Source organism: Gobio gobio, assembly GCF_949357685.1.
Source record: "Gobio gobio genome assembly, chromosome: 2".
Lineage (NCBI taxonomy): Eukaryota > Metazoa > Chordata > Actinopteri > Cypriniformes > Gobionidae > Gobio > Gobio gobio.
In genome coordinates this window covers 44,516,300-44,533,615 of record NC_137098.1, presented here as the reverse complement: position 1 = coordinate 44,533,615, position 17,316 = coordinate 44,516,300, and the positions used below count along the sequence as shown (strand labels likewise).

General features: G+C 37.5%; 1 protein-coding gene across 3 annotated transcripts in view; it reads left to right on the top strand.

Annotated features, from left to right (window-relative positions):
* plekhg4 (pleckstrin homology domain containing, family G (with RhoGef domain) member 4) overlaps positions 1–17,316 on the top strand; it is an 85,315-nt gene that overhangs the window by 49,847 nt on the left and 18,152 nt on the right. For all 3 annotated transcript variants that reach the window (XM_079810478.1, XM_079810477.1, XM_079810476.1), the window contains exons 8-13: positions 7–123; positions 687–785; positions 5,361–5,509; positions 8,661–8,799; positions 9,765–9,887; positions 10,179–10,370. In XM_079810478.1, coding sequence (XP_079666604.1) covers positions 7–123; positions 687–785; positions 5,361–5,509; positions 8,661–8,799; positions 9,765–9,887; positions 10,179–10,370 — 819 coding nt within the window. The remainder of the gene's footprint in view (positions 1–6; positions 124–686; positions 786–5,360; positions 5,510–8,660; positions 8,800–9,764; positions 9,888–10,178; positions 10,371–17,316) is intronic.

Genomic DNA, 17,316 nt, shown 5'->3' with positions numbered 1-17,316 from the left:
TGTCAGGTGGAGTTGTTGACATCTTTGAAGTCTCTCTATAAGCATGTGGACATCGCTCAACTCCCCACTGAGTTTGAAGGCACTTTCCCTTATTCCCACAGCAGCTGGGTCTGTTTCAGAATGGTGAGAAAATCATAATTATTCCTAGGACTAAGGCTGGAATACACTACATGTTTTTGCCTTGAGTATTTAAACCAATTTGTAGACAGAAAGTCTGAGCCAGTCTTCACAGATTCACAGATTTAGACAAAAATTGGATAGTGTATAATGGGCACAGGTATAAAGCAATAAGCCAGAAGATTAATACAACAATAAGCCTGTGGTGTGTATTAATAATGATCACAATAAAATCCCTTTGCCAATTAGCATATATATATATATATATATATATATATATATATATATATATATATATATATATATATATATATATATATATATTATATATATATTATATATATATATATATATATATATATATATATATATATATATATATATATATATATATATATATATATGGCTGCTAGGCAACTTGACACATTAAGATATAAATAATTTGATGTGCATTCAGATATATGCATAAATTAGATGATGTACAACATCCCGTAACTGTTTGTTTAGTAATCTAGATTTTTTTTCCTAATGGTTTCCTAACCTAAACATTTATTTTTGTTATATCTCAGAGGTTGGAGCAGCTGACCAGCCATTGTGAGGATGCTGTGAACCTGCTTCAGAACTCCATCAGCAAACTGGAGTCCACAGTGCTGCCACCTACAGCAGAGGTACTGCAACAGACAATAAAATACTTTTCTAAAGCAGTTCTACCGAAAGCAGTCCCAGCCCTGTCAGGGATGAGAGAGCTTTATTTAATTATTTTGGCAGACGCTTTTATCCAAAGCAACTTGCTTTTCATTCAAGTATACATTTGTATCATTTCTTGCATTCCCTAGGAATCAAACCCATGAACTTGGTGTTGCCATGCTCTATTGTTTGAGCTACAGGAATATATATTGCAGGTTGTTTGCCCATGAACCAGTTGAGCCCCTAAACTCTTGGTTCTAATTATTTTTACTGAGACTGCAGCCCGAGGACTCATTATGACCTTCTGCATCAGTCAGTGTGACAGTGAACTCTGCCTCAGGAGGGCATCACCATGGCACTGAAGTCTTCTATTCTGAGTCTGAGGGACTTCTATTCTGTTTCCATGAAGTACAGCAGCGGCACTGGTGCCCAGTTACAGTGATTTAAAGACTTCGATTTAGTAGACATGTTGAGTTTTGAAAAATAGACTTCAGTTTGTGTGTGGTTGGGGTTAGTGTGTCAAGGCTTTGACTGAGTTGACCTCTGGCTGTCAGTGGAGGTCACGCAGGACCTTTTTATCCACAGGCTTCTGGGGGGGAAAAGGGCCTCAGGAGAAGTAATGATCTCCCAGAGGAGTGTTTATCTGCAGCCATCTTCAAAATCACTTACCAAGGGTTTATTTAAAGAGTAGAATGGAGAGGCAGAAAGAGGCTGGTGGATGAGGGTATGGATTTCTGCTTGACTTTGTGCTGAATGCTAAAACAGTGATGTTTAGATGTTAAATGACTAGAAAACCAGAATAAGTCTCTGCCTGTCTGCTCATCTCTCTGCCGTTTTGTCTATCTCTTCTGTCTCCCTCTAATCTAAATGTGTCCCCTCTTTTTTCTGTATTTTCACCACAATTCTAAATTACTTTATTTTCTCCCTACATTTTTTTAGGAACCTCACATATCTTCATTCTCCTCTGTTTAATAGTTTAATATACAGTGTCTATGAATACACAGTGTCTATGAAAAGTTTTAAAGCAGTTCTGTAAACAAAACTGCAAATAGGCTTTAAAACACACAGAAACATCCACTGACATTTGCAATTCATGTAATTGCTCTACACTTTCATCCCACTTCACACACACATGCTAATTAGAGTGTAGACGTATGACAGTAATTATGAGATTATCACTTTAAGGACTTTTTCAAAATCACTTTAAAAAGTCTTTTGTTGAGGCTCCTGAGGTTATTCGATATAATATAACCTTTTGTTGTTAGCGCCTCATAGACTCTGCATAATGTGGTCAAACCACCATCTGCATCATTGGGTCTGTATTATGGATGCTTTTTTGGGTGGTACACCCTAAAAAAGTATTACACCCTAAACCCTACCCTTACAGATTACAGACTTTAATTAATTTAGTTTTACTAATTTATTAACCGAGTGTTTACTAGTAAGAGCATTCTCAGAAGTGGTTTCAATAAATTTTCTGAAATATAATATAAAAGTAATTTGAACCTTTTTAAATGTTTAACCGTTTTACACCCGAAAAGAGGTTAAAATAAATGAATAAATAATACCACTACTTGTAATAAAATCATTTAATACTGGTAATACTGGTCAAAAGTTTGGGGTGTGTGTTTTTTAGTTAAAGAAATTACTTTATTCAGCAAGGATACATTCAATTCAATTGATCAGATATTTTTAGAGAAAGATTTCTCTTTCAAAAATACTGTTCTTTTAAACTTTCTGTTCATCAAAGAGTGCTGAAAAATGTATCTTGATTTCCACAAAAATATGAAGCAGCACAACTGTTTTCAACATTGATAAGGTTTCTTGAGCAGCAAATCAGCAACATTCAGCTTTGCAACATTTCAAAATATTATTATAATTTAAAATATTTTAAAAGCGTCCAACTATGCGCGAATAGCGCAGTTTATTAGCTTCATTCGTGTCTGGTGTGAACGCACCATAAAGCTCATTCCGCTCAACGCCGCACACTCAACCCTGAATGCCCTTTGTGACATGCTGGTTCGAATAATATAGGCCTATCTGAAATAAGTAGCTAGGGCTGCCCCCAACTTAAGTCTTTTTTCTAGTAGGCTAGTTGTTAATTTAAGCCGTTGTCGTGCCAGCACCTCCATGTCATTATCTGATATATTTGCTTATTATTTATTAAATACAGGCAAATGGTTGATAAAACATTGATTATAATTAAGATACAATTTATACAAAACGAAATTCACTTTAAAAAAAAAGGCTTTCAACAAAACTTAATGAAGTGGTCAAAATCATTTCTAACCCCCATGTCTTTTTCTTTCATTTTGCGCATCTTATGTGTCCTGTTCACTTTTCATAATCATCGTAAATGAAAAAAACAACAACATTATAATATTTTAACATATGAAACTAAATATGCATTTTAATGGCTACAACAAGTAAGTGCAGAAAAATTTCATGTCGGAGCGGGATATAAGCACACGTCGTTTTACCGGTGAGTGGTTCACGTGTGGAGCTCTGATCTGCTCCGCTCACATACTCTGGTAAGGTACGCAGGTGCATCGTATATGCAAACTATACGTGCATGGCTTTCCAGAGTGTAGCATTCGATGAAACGGTTTAACTGGGTTCAAAAAAGTTGATAATTCCCCTGAATCCCTCTCCTGAAACTGCAGAGAGTGGTCTTACATCCTTCACTATAAAATAGAGCCCTGCATTTTCGCGCCCAAGCTTCGGGACAATTTTCACGTCATACCTCACACGTGGGCCGGGCTTCGGACCTGTTATAGGCTTCTCCTTCATTTTATATTTTAGACATTAATTAGTTAAAATAAAGTATGAGATGTGCTGCGCTGCGCTGGTGGAAACAACAAGATATGCTCCTGCACAGTGTTTAGAGTCACGCCAGCAGCAGCGCGTGCTCCTTCAGCGCAGCTGTAAGAGTTATGGCCTTTTTATAACTGGTCACTTAATTTGTTTTCTCTGATCAGATATCTATCTGATTGTAAATGCAAATGCATTCCTTCTCCTATTGCGGTCATTGATTTTGTAATTAGCTGATGATAAAAATGCAGCTCATGTTGCTTTCGTTGACGTGAACTGTGCATCTAACGCGGGATTTGAAGATCAGATTTATATTCGTTTTGCGGAAAATTGTAAGGTAAGACAACCTGTATGTTTTTTTTATTTTTATTTTGTTTATTAGTTTAGATTGTGTAGCCCGTTTTGTTTGCGAGCGCCATTGCGAGCAGCCTCAGCTTGTCAAAAATGCCTTTTTACTGTGGTGGTGATATCACAATGTTAGTTTAAACATTTACTAAGCTTGAAGTGTTTTATATCTATGGGTTTTATTATAGGCAAGACAAGTCAAGTGTTGATTAGAGAGGCTACAGCGTTGGGTTAACTCAATGTCGGCCAGCGGCTGCTTGGTTCTCACTTTAAAAAACAAAAACTTTAATTTAACAGACAAAACATGTTCCAAACATTTTTTTCTAAATTAACTTAATAAAGAAACGAAACAAAATATAACTACTTTGACATTAAAAACAAAACAGAACAATTTTAGCTTCAACAGTGTGTAACAGGGAGGATAAAAATAAAATAAAAAAAACACTGGCTCCAGACGGTCTCGGGCCCGTGCAGGGCTTTACTATGAAATCTACAAGTAAATCTGTTATTACCGGTCTTCTTCTCTCTGTAATCCGGCGTTTGCTCGGTGTGCGTCTCACTAACATTTGCCTTTGTTGTTGGATGTTTCAATCGTAGGTGGTTGTGCAGAGCTGTCGTAGGCCTACTGCTGTTGTATTTTAAAGTATTCTTACAGAGTTGGCAAATTACAATATTTTTGTCATCCTTGATGAATTACTTGGTGTCTGTTGGTGACGTTTGCTATTTTGAATTAATTTATGGTTAATGCACGTTCGAGTAGTCGATTGTTTCCGACAGCGCCGACTAGTTCATCTGCACAGTCAAGTATAACTTAAAGAGGTTGCCGTTTACTAGACTCAAGACTAGCGTGACTCTCTGAACAGTGAGTTTTTCTTGCTTATGCTATTAACGGGCCTCCGCGCTGTCTGTGGAGGCCTGACTAACCGATCCAACTTATAGCGTAGCTGACGGCTTACATCCGACTCTGGAAACTCCATGACTACAATAAATATGCCCCCCCGCCCCAATGTCGCCCATGAGTACACACACACACCTGAAGGCGGCGTGGTAGTTATGCGTATTACATTGTACTGTAGCTTAAGCTCATTTGATCATTTAATGAGTACAAACATGAGCTGGTATTAGATGAAGGAGGTGTAGATAACACTTAATAATAATAATGAATGTCTGTGCGTGAGAGTGTGCACAGGACAGGTAATGTGTGCTGCTGCAGGTATTACTCTATATGTCGAGGGAGTTTGCATGACTGGAGGATAATAATGGGGTGTATGCTGGAGAAGGGAGAGACATTACTCAGTGAGAACAGTAGTTACGATTTGTAATAATAAGGTGTGTGGGAATGTGTGCAGCTATAGAGGAGTGTCTTTGTTTTATAGTAATGAATGTGTGTGTGTTTGCAGGAGGCAGAGATCTTATTGTGTAAGTACAGAGAGCTGATGAGGACTGTTCTGGAGGACTGCAGGCTGGTGCGGCTACAGTTGGAGGGAGGAGCTGCTCTGTCCCGTTTACGAAAAGAAGAGACCAGCGTCAGTCTGACAGAGGACTATAGGTGAGACAAGATTATTCAGACTTTAACCCACTGCACACATTCTGTTCCAAAACCTAGTGAGCGAAAGGTATTCCTTAATGCCGCCTCCTAAGATACCTCATTTTGGTCAAATGCCAAGGCAGCATGACATGTCCTTTGCAGTAAAAACAATCCCAGAATGCACTGCAACAAGCTCATTGGAAAATAAATCCAAGATAAATGGTTTTTTTGTATGTTTTAGAAAGAAATATTTTTAACCAAAAATACAGTAAAAACAGTTATACTGTGAAAATATTATTACGATTTAAAATAACTGTTTATTTTATTATTATAAAATAACTTTTGTAATCAATTGAATGAATCCTTGATAAATAAAGATATTAATTTATTTTCAAAACAATAAAATCTGACCCAAAACGTTTGAATGGTAGTATGTAATTCACTAATTATTTAAAAGGTATTTATAAAAAAGTTACTGTAAATGACTATTTTAGATTAAGTTTTTATATGATATGCATATTAATACACAAATTGAAATCAGTTGTGAGTTGAGTCTCCTGAGCACTTCCTGTCTATGTAGAACATTACAAATGAGCCACTAATGAAGTTTCATTTCAGTAAGGATGATGCCTAACTAGGTAGTATTGATTTATAGAATTATGAGACATGTAAAGAGAGTTTGAGAATGACAAACAAGAGAGGGATAATGACAGAGAGAGAGAGAAAGAGAGAGAAACGTGTTGATAGCGTGGGAGAGCATGTTCAGGCCACTGATGATTAGGGCTGGGTTCATCTGGAGGTTGAGGGAGTGTGAATGTTATTTCCCACAGCTGAGCCAAGAGAAATGTCTTTATCTGCACACAATCATTTCATCCTGAAACATACACACATAATCTCACAGCTAAACAGACACCAGTATGCGCATGTGTCCGTCTCTGATAACATGGTATAGTTTGGATGCAACAGGGCTCTAGTGCTGCTTCCTGTTTGACTTGGGTTCTGCGCTGGCTTATTCAAGGGCAATTTTAAAGCCTCCTGCTCAGGTGCAAACACTCAAGCCCGGTGTTTGTGACGGTCTCTGGTTATAAAGACCCAGTGGGTTGTTCATTGAGACTGATGGTTTGGCTTTTGCTTTTTCCAAAGACTTCATCTAATACATGAATATGCAGTGCTTCTCTGGTTCTGTAACCTGATTTATTGCCCGTCTTGTCATCTCCTTCCCTTTTGTTCCTTTCATATTAGTGAAATTATAGTTTAAAAGCTGTGCATGTTCTTCAAGTTGCTCATTTGCTGTTTAACAAATGCCAAAATGAAACTTAAGCTGTCTGAGCTGCTCACACACAAGCACATCACCTGGATGCTGACAGACACACAAAGGGCTCAATCTCACAGGTGTGACTGAGTCTAAAGTGCTCAACAATAGTGAAGAAATCAGCATTTTTCTGTGTTCTTTAAACTGACTTTTTTTCCTCACACATAATCTTTCTAGACTGTCTTTTCACACTTCCTTTGGATCCTAAAGGTGAACTATGACCTCTTGCTTTTTTACTGAATGGAATGATTGTGCTTTTACTCACTGGTGGTCTCTGCTCATTTTTGTTTCAAATGTACATAAACAGGAAATTGTATCTCTTTTTTCCCGCTCTTTTCAATAGTTCTTGTAAAACAGTATAACATATAGTAATACAAATAATATTCATAATTGTCAGCAAAATCACTAATAAAAATACAGCCAGCTAAATATGAATCAATTAAATGATGTTGCTGTTGTTGTTTAATAACAATAATTAATTGGCTACATTTTTATCAGTGATTATTGTTGACTTATTCTTAATCTTATGATTATTAGAGACGCCAAGGATATTTATATAGATCTATATAGCAATACTACATAGAAACAGATTTCCTCACAAATGTGTTTATTCATCTTCTCTCTACCAAACACAACTAATCAACAGTACTATGACTGAATGCTTCATTGAGCTGGAAATGAAGGCTTCTGATTTTTTTCATACATCCGTCTTAGACTCTTATCTCTCTCACTCACCCTTTTGTCGTTCTCTCTTGCCGGAATGTCTTTGATTTTTCCTTCATACTGTGATAACCCGTGTTTGCTCTGGGTGTGTGCTGTGAATAATTGGTGGGTTTTGGACCGACTTGCCCATCGTGCCTCTCATTGTGTGTAACTCACACATTCTTTCCAACACTGAACTTAAATCAACCAATACCAAGGACATCAACCAATTTTTTTGCTGTGGAACTCTGTGGCAGCTCTATTCAACACATTGTAATTGAATAGGGCCGTGAAGCTCAAAAACAAACAAGTGGAAAGAGTCTAGGTAACTGTATTGAAAATCTTTTAAAGCCATGTGAATATGTGTTTGCATACATGTGTATCTAACAGCAGGGGGCACACTTTTTTGGCTGTGTTGTTATGCATGTGCCATGTGTCTGTCTGCATTAATAAGTCTTGCTTGCTTTGACAAGTCTTTTGGCATTCAAAATGGGAATGTGGCCCTCAAAATAGTTTTTAATATTGATGTTGTGTATGGATCAGAGACTCTTAGTTGGCGTATCGATGAGGGGAAATGTATAAATGTTTAACTAGAGCACAATACAGTATTGTGTTAGTGAACTACAGCAGTGATGAAGTCATCCAGTAGACATCAACCTCTTCTGTTGTGCACAGTGTGCTCTGTCACTGTGTATCACAGCGCGGGATATTCACACAGATACACAAAAATGCATAATTTCTCACATTTCCTCACAATTATGCATTAAAAGAAATACATTTCCTTGACATATTTATATGCACATGCATACAGTATACAGTATACAGTCAATGACTCGCATTGTTTCCCTCATTTATACTATAATATTTATTTCTTATACAACCCACACACACACAAACACACTCCAGCACTTCTCCATACTGTCTCCCGTTGCCAGATAACTCTGTCAAACAAATTTGCCCATCCAATTACTTCCAAAGCCTCGTCCAATCAATGCACATTCTATATGACTGTCTCAGCCAATGAGATGTGAGTCCTGCAGTCAGTGTTTTCTCCACAGCTCAGACTCTTGGAGTTTCTCTCAGGGAACAGAAACAAGTCAAGACAATATGTAGACTAAATGTAATATGCTACCGATATCTTCTTGGTGTGTGTTCTAGAGATGCCATCGAGAATGCAGGACATCTGTATAACCAAGTGGACGAGCTGGTTCACAGGCTGGTGATGCTGTCCAACAAATCCACACAGGAACTGGAATTCATTATGGAATTTCAGACCCTGGAGGAGGGATTCAGAGAGGTGAGGACTAAAGTTTTGCACTATATACTATATAGATACTATACCATTTATTCTCTTTTATTAATGCATTCTATGTTATGTCATGTTAATGTGACCACTTCTCATAATGTAAAAAAGTTTTATTATTAAACTAAGAAAAAGTGAAAAATAAATTAAATTACATTTAGAAAATGAATTCATAATTTAATAAATTAAATCATCAAATAAATTAATGCATTGTGGGAGGCTAAGAATTGCTGTACATTTAATTAAACTTTCATTGTTTTGCTGATGATGACAAATATCCAAAATAAATACATTTGTACATTAGTAAAGACTGCAAAATAGAAGCATTTGCATGAGTAGTATACATGTTTGAACTCTACTATAGATCTAGACAGTTTGTGTGTCTTCAAGGCTTATTCTTAACAATGGTTTTTCTAGTGAACTTACCTATTACACTTGAAAAATATTGCACTGAAGTGCTACACGCACACTCACAAACAGCTACAATGCCTTTAACACTGCCATGGTGATTTATTCATTTGAAAGGGGGAAAAATCCTGTTGGCATGGATATAGTGGAAGTTGCTGAAGCAGATTAGCCAAGCACACACACGCAAACATTCATGCACATCATGAGAAAATGTAAACTAGCACCATAGCATCTGTATCAGATGACACGCACGTGATTGATGTGTTTGTGTGCTCATGTTTCAGTCTGCTGACAAAGTCTACTGTCGCAGAGAAGCATAAATATGTTACGAGTCATGCTGGGTGAAAATTAACAGAGTAAATGCCCAATTACACAAAAAAAAACTTAAGGATAACTATAAAGTGCCTATAATAAACAGAACGTTTCATGCGTTGGCGTGGACACTAATATAGTTATCGTTATAGTTATCTTTATAATAGGTGTTCTTGGTGTGAACAGGTCTTAAAGCTGGAAAGTAGCCGGATTAATTGAATGTATATGTTGTCCCTTAGGTGAGTCAGTGGATAGAGGAGGTGGGAGAGTCTCGTCTGCAGACACTGAGTGAGCTGGAAGATTCCTTGGAGCAGTTACATCATAAACAGACTGTCTTCAGAGAATTTTATGCAGCTGCATATGTAAGTCAACTCTTAAACATGTTTTACACAGCACTTTTCACCCTCTGCTACAGCATCTGCATTTGGGGTTGGGGTTGTCCACATAATTTGTCGTCAAATGCCTTTTATAAATTTTTATTTGGACTGAGAGATAATATTTTACTGCAGGAGTCAAACATTTGCTTAATTGTGTCAACATGAGCTTCAAGAGCGTTTGTCACTGTTTAAATGTAGTCACCTCAGCTCAGTCACACCCTCTGCTTTCATACCAGTTCAGTGTGTAATCCTGTGTGTGTGTGTGTGTGTGTTCAGGAGCACTGTAAGAGCGGTGAAGCTCTCCTCAAGCGCTTAGAAAAGTGGGAAGACATCTCCTCTGCAGAGCTGCAGGTGTACGAGGTGAAAGTACGCTCATTCTGGGTCCATCTACATGATTTCTCCCAGCGAGTGGAGGACACCAAGGATAAAATTGACAAGACTGTCCGACTCTATGAGTTCTTTGACAAGGTAAGTGGTCACCAGGCTGCCCTATGAAGCTTGCTTACTTTGCGTATTGGGAGAACTGGCACTAAACTCACCTGACTGTTCTGTGTCTTTCTATTTTTTCTATTTTTACTTTTACTACCTACTCACTTAAAAACTCACTCTTTTTTTTATATCAGATGGCACAATTCTTAGTTCTCCTGGTATTGAGCTGTATTGTAGTGCGTGCAACACTGTGAACATTTTTAGAAGATTCTGAGATTTGTTAGATGTCTTGTCTGTTGTCTGATTTCTGAATGGTTTAGTGTAGGAATAAGTTACCCAAAATGAGAATTGTCATAATTTATTCACACCCATGTCATTCCAAACCTGTATCATTTTCTTCTGTGGAACACAATAGAAGAACAGTGTTTTTCCTTCATACAATAAGAAACAAATTGGGTGCAATATTGTCTGAACCCCATTTACTTTTGATATATATTTTTTTTTGTGTTCCACAAAAAAAGAAAGTCATACAGGTTTGCAACGACGTGAGAGTGTGTAAATGATGACAGAATTTATTTTTATATTTACCCCTTTAATTATATGTAATGGATTGTTTGAGGCTTTACTAGATTGAAATGTTTAAATTGGTATGGTGGATAATGGGAGATTACTCACTAGTACTGCTTTCTAATTGTAAGGTGTTTTAATTGCTCAGAATTATAACATTCGTTGATACATTAATCCATAAATCCATTCTAACCTATGTCTCAGCTGTGCAGTTTAGTCAGTTCAGATTAGATTAGATGTGCATTAGTTGTATCCATCCTTCAGGAGATTTTAGTATTATATTCACTATTATTTCACTTACATTTTTGCACTTCTTTTTTTTCTTCTTTTTGTGTATTTATCTAGTTTCATTGGAGTAGTTTTTATCCCTTTTTTTCAGGAAAGCCCTTTTTTCAAGTCATATACTTAATATGTTCTTCCAGTCTAAAAAACAGAATTTAGTTTTGTTTAATTTTGGTTAGTTTCAAATTCAGTTTAGTCTAAATGTAGTTTCCCTATAATGAATTAGGCTTGGCGACCCTCTAAGTAGCTCTGGCGACCTCTGGTGGGGGTCATGACCCCTAGGTTGTGAAAACCTATTTTATAGAACACTTGAAGCGGCGTTGTGCAGACCGATCGGTGTATGACATTGAAGTACCGCAAGAGCGATTAGAGAGCGTATGCTTTAGAAACACTCCTGCGGCACTTTGATGTCATTCACCGATCGGTCTGCACAGAGCCGCTTCAAGTCGAACACACCTAACATGTCCTCTAGTGTTTAAATGACCTCGGTTGGATGTTGAAACAGCCACTGATCAAGAACTGTTATCTTCCTTTAGACAGAAGAGATAACCCTTATAGTCAGAGAGAGTTTTAGAAAATAAATCCTGTCCCATTGTTAACAATGATAAAAACTTTAGAATTATCCGATACTTTATATCAAAACCTATAATTATATCTGTTTTAAGATGTGTTAAAGGATAGTAATGGAGTACAGTTTCATGTATTTTTTTCCCATCAGTCTAGAGTTCCTCTGACAAGCATACAGTGTTTCTAAAGCACCAGCTATTACGGAAATCCCTGACTGGCAATGATGTCAGGCAAACAAACACACACACACACACGATTGTCTTTGTGATCAGACCATTGTGTTTTTCCTCTGTGGCGCTGGGTGAGTGTTGAACGCTTCGGTCTGTCTTCAGTGCAACCCCCCACCCCCCCCACCCCGAGCCCCAGCAGGGACAGATGGTCTTGTTGGCTGACCGCTATCAAATTTTTTCATTTAGCATAATCATAGTGCTCTTTCCTGACTCATCAGATCATCCTTATATCCAGACCTCTTGCCCTGTTGGCATGGTGAACTCATCCAAGCTCTCTTCTGCTGTCTGTTGGCATATTGACAAAAGTTGTCTGTATATTTGTGTAATGATCAAAGCTTTTGATTTACATACAACTGCCTGTTCCTAGATTGGTCTCTGACATATCACACATGTATCCTTTGCGGTATTTAGCACAGCAGACAGAGTCGTTTTGTTAAGGTGCGTGATGACACTTGTGGAAATCACTGGTGTCATCTGACTGGCATACATTAATGCTTATTCAAACCACCTGTCCTTTCACACCCATTCCTATGCATGAATTTTAATTCTTTTGATTAGACTCAAAACTGGTGGTTGTGTATTCTGTGTATAACAGTTTACAGATGTGTATTAGTCTTGTGTGAGCATTGTATGCATGTGTGTGGCCTGGTAAACCCTACTTTATGGGGACAAAATGTCGCCACAAAGATGGCAATATCCAAAATCCTTGTCGGGACATTTTTTGGTTCCCATGAGGAAAACAGCTCATGAATCATACTTTACCATGCAGAAAGTTGTATTTGATGGTTAGGTTTAGGGGTAGGGGGAAAGAATATACAGTTTGTACAGTATAAAAATCACTATGGCTATGGAAAGTCCCCATACAACATGAAAACACAACGTGTGTGTGTGAGATTGAGACTGTACAGAGCCTCTGTCTTGTTTTTCTGTGAGTCGTGAGTGACCACATGCTGGACTCCAGTGCTTGATTTGTCTTCAATGACAGACCAGCTCATCCCAGATTTAGAAAGTGACTGTTTGACTGTGTTGCCTAGCAACCGATCCAAGCACGGCAGATGAACTGGCCAATGTGGATTGTGGTCATTAAACACAATGTGTGCTATGACAGCTGAGATTGAACGAACCCACAGGGCATAAGACTCTATTCATGGGACAACATGTATGTACGTACAGTATGTATGTGTGTGTCTGTCTGTATGTCGGTCTATCACTCAGACAGTCATAGAAGACCTGAAAAAATAATATTTATAAAGTCGTGATTTTCATCCAAGGAAAAATCATGGAAATAATGAAAATATCAATAGTACCGGTAATTATACAACTTTTCTGTAGGAAATGTGAATCTAGTTTTGCTGTAAAATATACATTTCCGTTCAAAAGTTTGGGGTCAGTAAGTTTAAAAAAAAAAAATTCTATATTAATATATGTTTTCATAAATTAGATTTATTCCTGAGATGTCAAAGCTGAATTTTCAGCAACAATTTACTCCAGTCTTCTGTGTCACATGATCCTTCAGAAATCATTCTAATATGCTGATTTGGTGCTCAAGAAACATTTCTTCTAATTATCAAAGTTGAAAACAGTTGTTTAATAGTTTAACACTGTTTAATAGTTTTATAGAAAACGTGATACCACCCCCCCCCCCCCCACCGCCCCACCCCAGGATACTTTGATGAATAATAGAAAGTACAAAAGAACGGCTTTAATTTGAAACATAAAATCATTTGTGTCCATGTAAAAATCTTTACTGTCACTTTTTAATAATTTAATGCAGTTTTTACTGAATATATAAATAAAAATCCAAAATAATATGTTCTGTGTGAGTTCAACCAAAGAAAGTATCCTGTAGAATTGAAGAGTTTTCACTTCTGTGTGACCTAAAATGTTTCACTTCAAAATAAACATCTAAAGAGAGTCAGTGTGTTGAATGAAATAATTTACTCTGACCTTACTTGGCGCTGTATGAGCTCACTGACACACATTGGGTGACAAACATAATATTGACAATCTATTGTCTGGATCAGAGCCCTGCAGGCAATCACAGCTGCCAGCAGTGCAGAAAGTGACAGCGGAGCTGTGAGCATCAGCCCTGTGATGCTGCCTGAGGCACAGTACAGCCCAGTGTGTGAGACTGAGTCCTTTCTACTCCAGATGGTCTTCGTGTGTATGAGTGCAGCGAGTGAGGAATCACTGAGATGGTGTTTAATGGAAGGATGAGGGAAAAGTGACAGTCTCACTGAATGTATTGACCTGTAATGCTCATCTATGAAAGCCAGTTTGGGACTAGTTTATTGTCAGAAAAGATTTCAGTTGCCCCTTGCATTCTATTTTAAATTCATTCTAACATTTTAGTGTTTGATAATGCAGACTCAGGCTGTCGCTCATCTCTGTAATGTTACAAGGAAAGTCATTTCCTCTTTTGTTTTACATGGTTTTAAGCCTAAACACATACAGTCAGACATTGCAAGTCAAAAGAAAATGCCACCTCCATGTTGTCATTATAATGATAATACTTAAACCACAGCCTTTTCACTAAAGAACTGAATTAACGCACTGCAGGCTTCTGCTCAGAGAGGATGAGCGTATTTATGCCCTCTCACACTGAATGTAAATTTGTGGATCTCACAAAGACACATTTAACCACATTTAACCAAGTCATATTTAAACCCCCTCCCCCCAAATGTCATTATAATTATTATTATTATTTTTTTTTTTACATATTTATTATGTTTTCATTGTTTTAGTAATTTTGGATTTTGTTTTGGATTTTTTCCCCCTTCATTTTAGTACTTAACCTTATTTTATTTTAGGCATCATTTTGCATTTTTAAGTTTAAGTTTGTTTTTATATCATATTTATATTTTATTTCAGTTTTATTTCAATTACCAAAAACAATTTTACACATTTTTTTAGAAATTTTACAAAAATTACAAATGTTACAAATTTCACATTAAATTAATTAGAATGATTTTTCTTTTTAATGTGCAAGAAAAAAAAAATTACTGTTTCTAAAATAGACTTAATTTTCTTACACGAAATAAATATTTATTTAAATTTCTAAAATTATATATATTTATTATTTGGTTAATTTTTTTTTCACAAGAGTATAATTTATCATTTAGGCAAATCCAGCAGTGACACATGCAGCAGTTGTTGTATTGGAATAATGTGTGTGTATGTGTACAACATACTGTGAGCGGTTGGTTATTGATCAGGTTATTGATACTCCAATGTCTCCAAGGAATGAATTCTTTCCCACATGCCTTCTGCTGCTGTTTTTCCTCTAATCCAGCTCTTGCTGAATATTGATCAAGATTACAGCTTACGCAATAACACAAGCATTATAAATTCAGAATCAGTAACACACATATAGTTTTGACCCAGTCAGACCTCACATGATTATTATGCTATAATACATCATTTCCTGCAGTCACGTGTGTGTATCTGTGTGTTTATGAATCATCAGCTGGGCCACATTTTACCCTTCCCATCAATGTTTTGGATTTCTCACTCCGCCTGCATATGGGTTCACAAGGTCTAGTTAGCACCAGCATGCCAGGTTTCAGCCATCACTCTGCCGTCTTTCCTTTGCCCTTTCTGGTGAGGGGCTTTGTAGTTTTGTTGACAGACACCCTCCTGTCCCATCCCCCCTTCCCTCTCTGCCCTCTACCCCTCCGCCCCCTCTAGTGAAGTTGCTGGGGCAGACCCATCTGGTATTTAGACTTGCATTTGCCTGTGAATAGCAGGGAGGTGGGGAGAGGAGGGGAGTGGGCGCCACTGCCTTCTCTCTCAGTTACTTTGTCAGTCTGAGAGAGAGAGAGAGAGAAAAGGATGACCGCCGCCACTCCGTGCTCTGGTCATGGGACCACCAACGTCTTAGCCGAGCAGGAAAACGGATATAGTCATGGAGAGGTAGGAGTTTAGAGGAGCATTGTGGTGATTAAATCAGGAGCATTTGACTGATATGTGGTAGCCTTATATGAGCACAGAAAGTTTTTTGTTTTTTTAATCTTTGAAGACTTGTCAAGGCTTAACAGACTGTAACTGTACTATAACAGATGTTTTCATGAGAGGCCACTATAATTGAAGGGGCTACGGAAATGTTGCTAAAACACTTTTGAATGGAGCTCTTTGGGTGTCTGTGGAGATTTTCTTACTCCTCACTTAATCTCCACCCCCTACTTTCTGGCTCTCTTCAATCCCCTGTTCATTCATGCACTGGTAAAGTGTGTATGTGAGGCAAGCTCAGGCTGTATGTGTGTGTGAACTGCACTGTTTTTAATAGAGTTTCCTCTCTGCATGTGGTATTGACCAACATTTCTCACACAGCTTAGATTGGAGTTTGGTGCCCTGGGCAAATGGCCACATCAGGGGGTTTATGCCATCCATTATCTCAGTGTAACTCCACACCTTGTTAGTCAGATCATTATGGAAGTGGATTACTTTACAACGGCTTTGCCCCAGGAGCATGTTTTGAAGAGGGATGATCTGCACACAGACTAATATTCTGTCATTTACCTCATCTTAGTTCCAGAGGTGACATGAATGATCGTGACATCAGTGTATGTTTCCTCACTTTCCAGCCCACAGGACGTTTTCTGCTGTTGTGTGTTAGTGTGTTGGCTTTATAAAGCATCCTTTAGAGTGATGTGATGTGATACTGTGAAAGTGATATATGTGAAAGTCAGTGGCAGTTGCTTAAAGACTACACTTGAAGTACAACTTCCCACAGTAAATGTAAAAATTAGAATATAGTCTGCATATTAGAATGTTTCTGATGGATCATGTGACACTGAAGTAATGGCTGCTGAATATTCTGATTTACATTTTAAATCATTATAATATTTCACAATTTTATTTTTATCAAATAAATGCAGCTTTGGTGAGCATAAGAGACTTTTTTCAAAAATCGACCCCACACGGTAATGTATTTAATGTAAATTTAGCTAAATTTTGTGTAAAATATCACTCAGGTCATTGAGTTGCCATCTGCATTAGTCTCTGAATGAATGTGTCTGCAGAAGTCTCAAAGCACATGGAGCCCAATTGATACCTGTACACTGTAAAGGGACAAAGGTGATGCACCTCACTGGGACTACATGAGAGTAGCCTTTCATGAGTCTGTTTTTCCTTGGTATAAGTATCTGATTGTTTATAGGTTACAAGGCTTTCAATAATGTATATGTGTCCTGACTAGAAGCTGACTTCTTTAGAAGCTGCCTGTTTAGTAGTGGTTTAATGTCTTACCACTTAAGCCCTAAGTGTACTTAGGTTTTGACAAGTAACGCTTAACGTGTGCGTACAATCGAACGCTATACCTTTTCAAAATATACTCCATT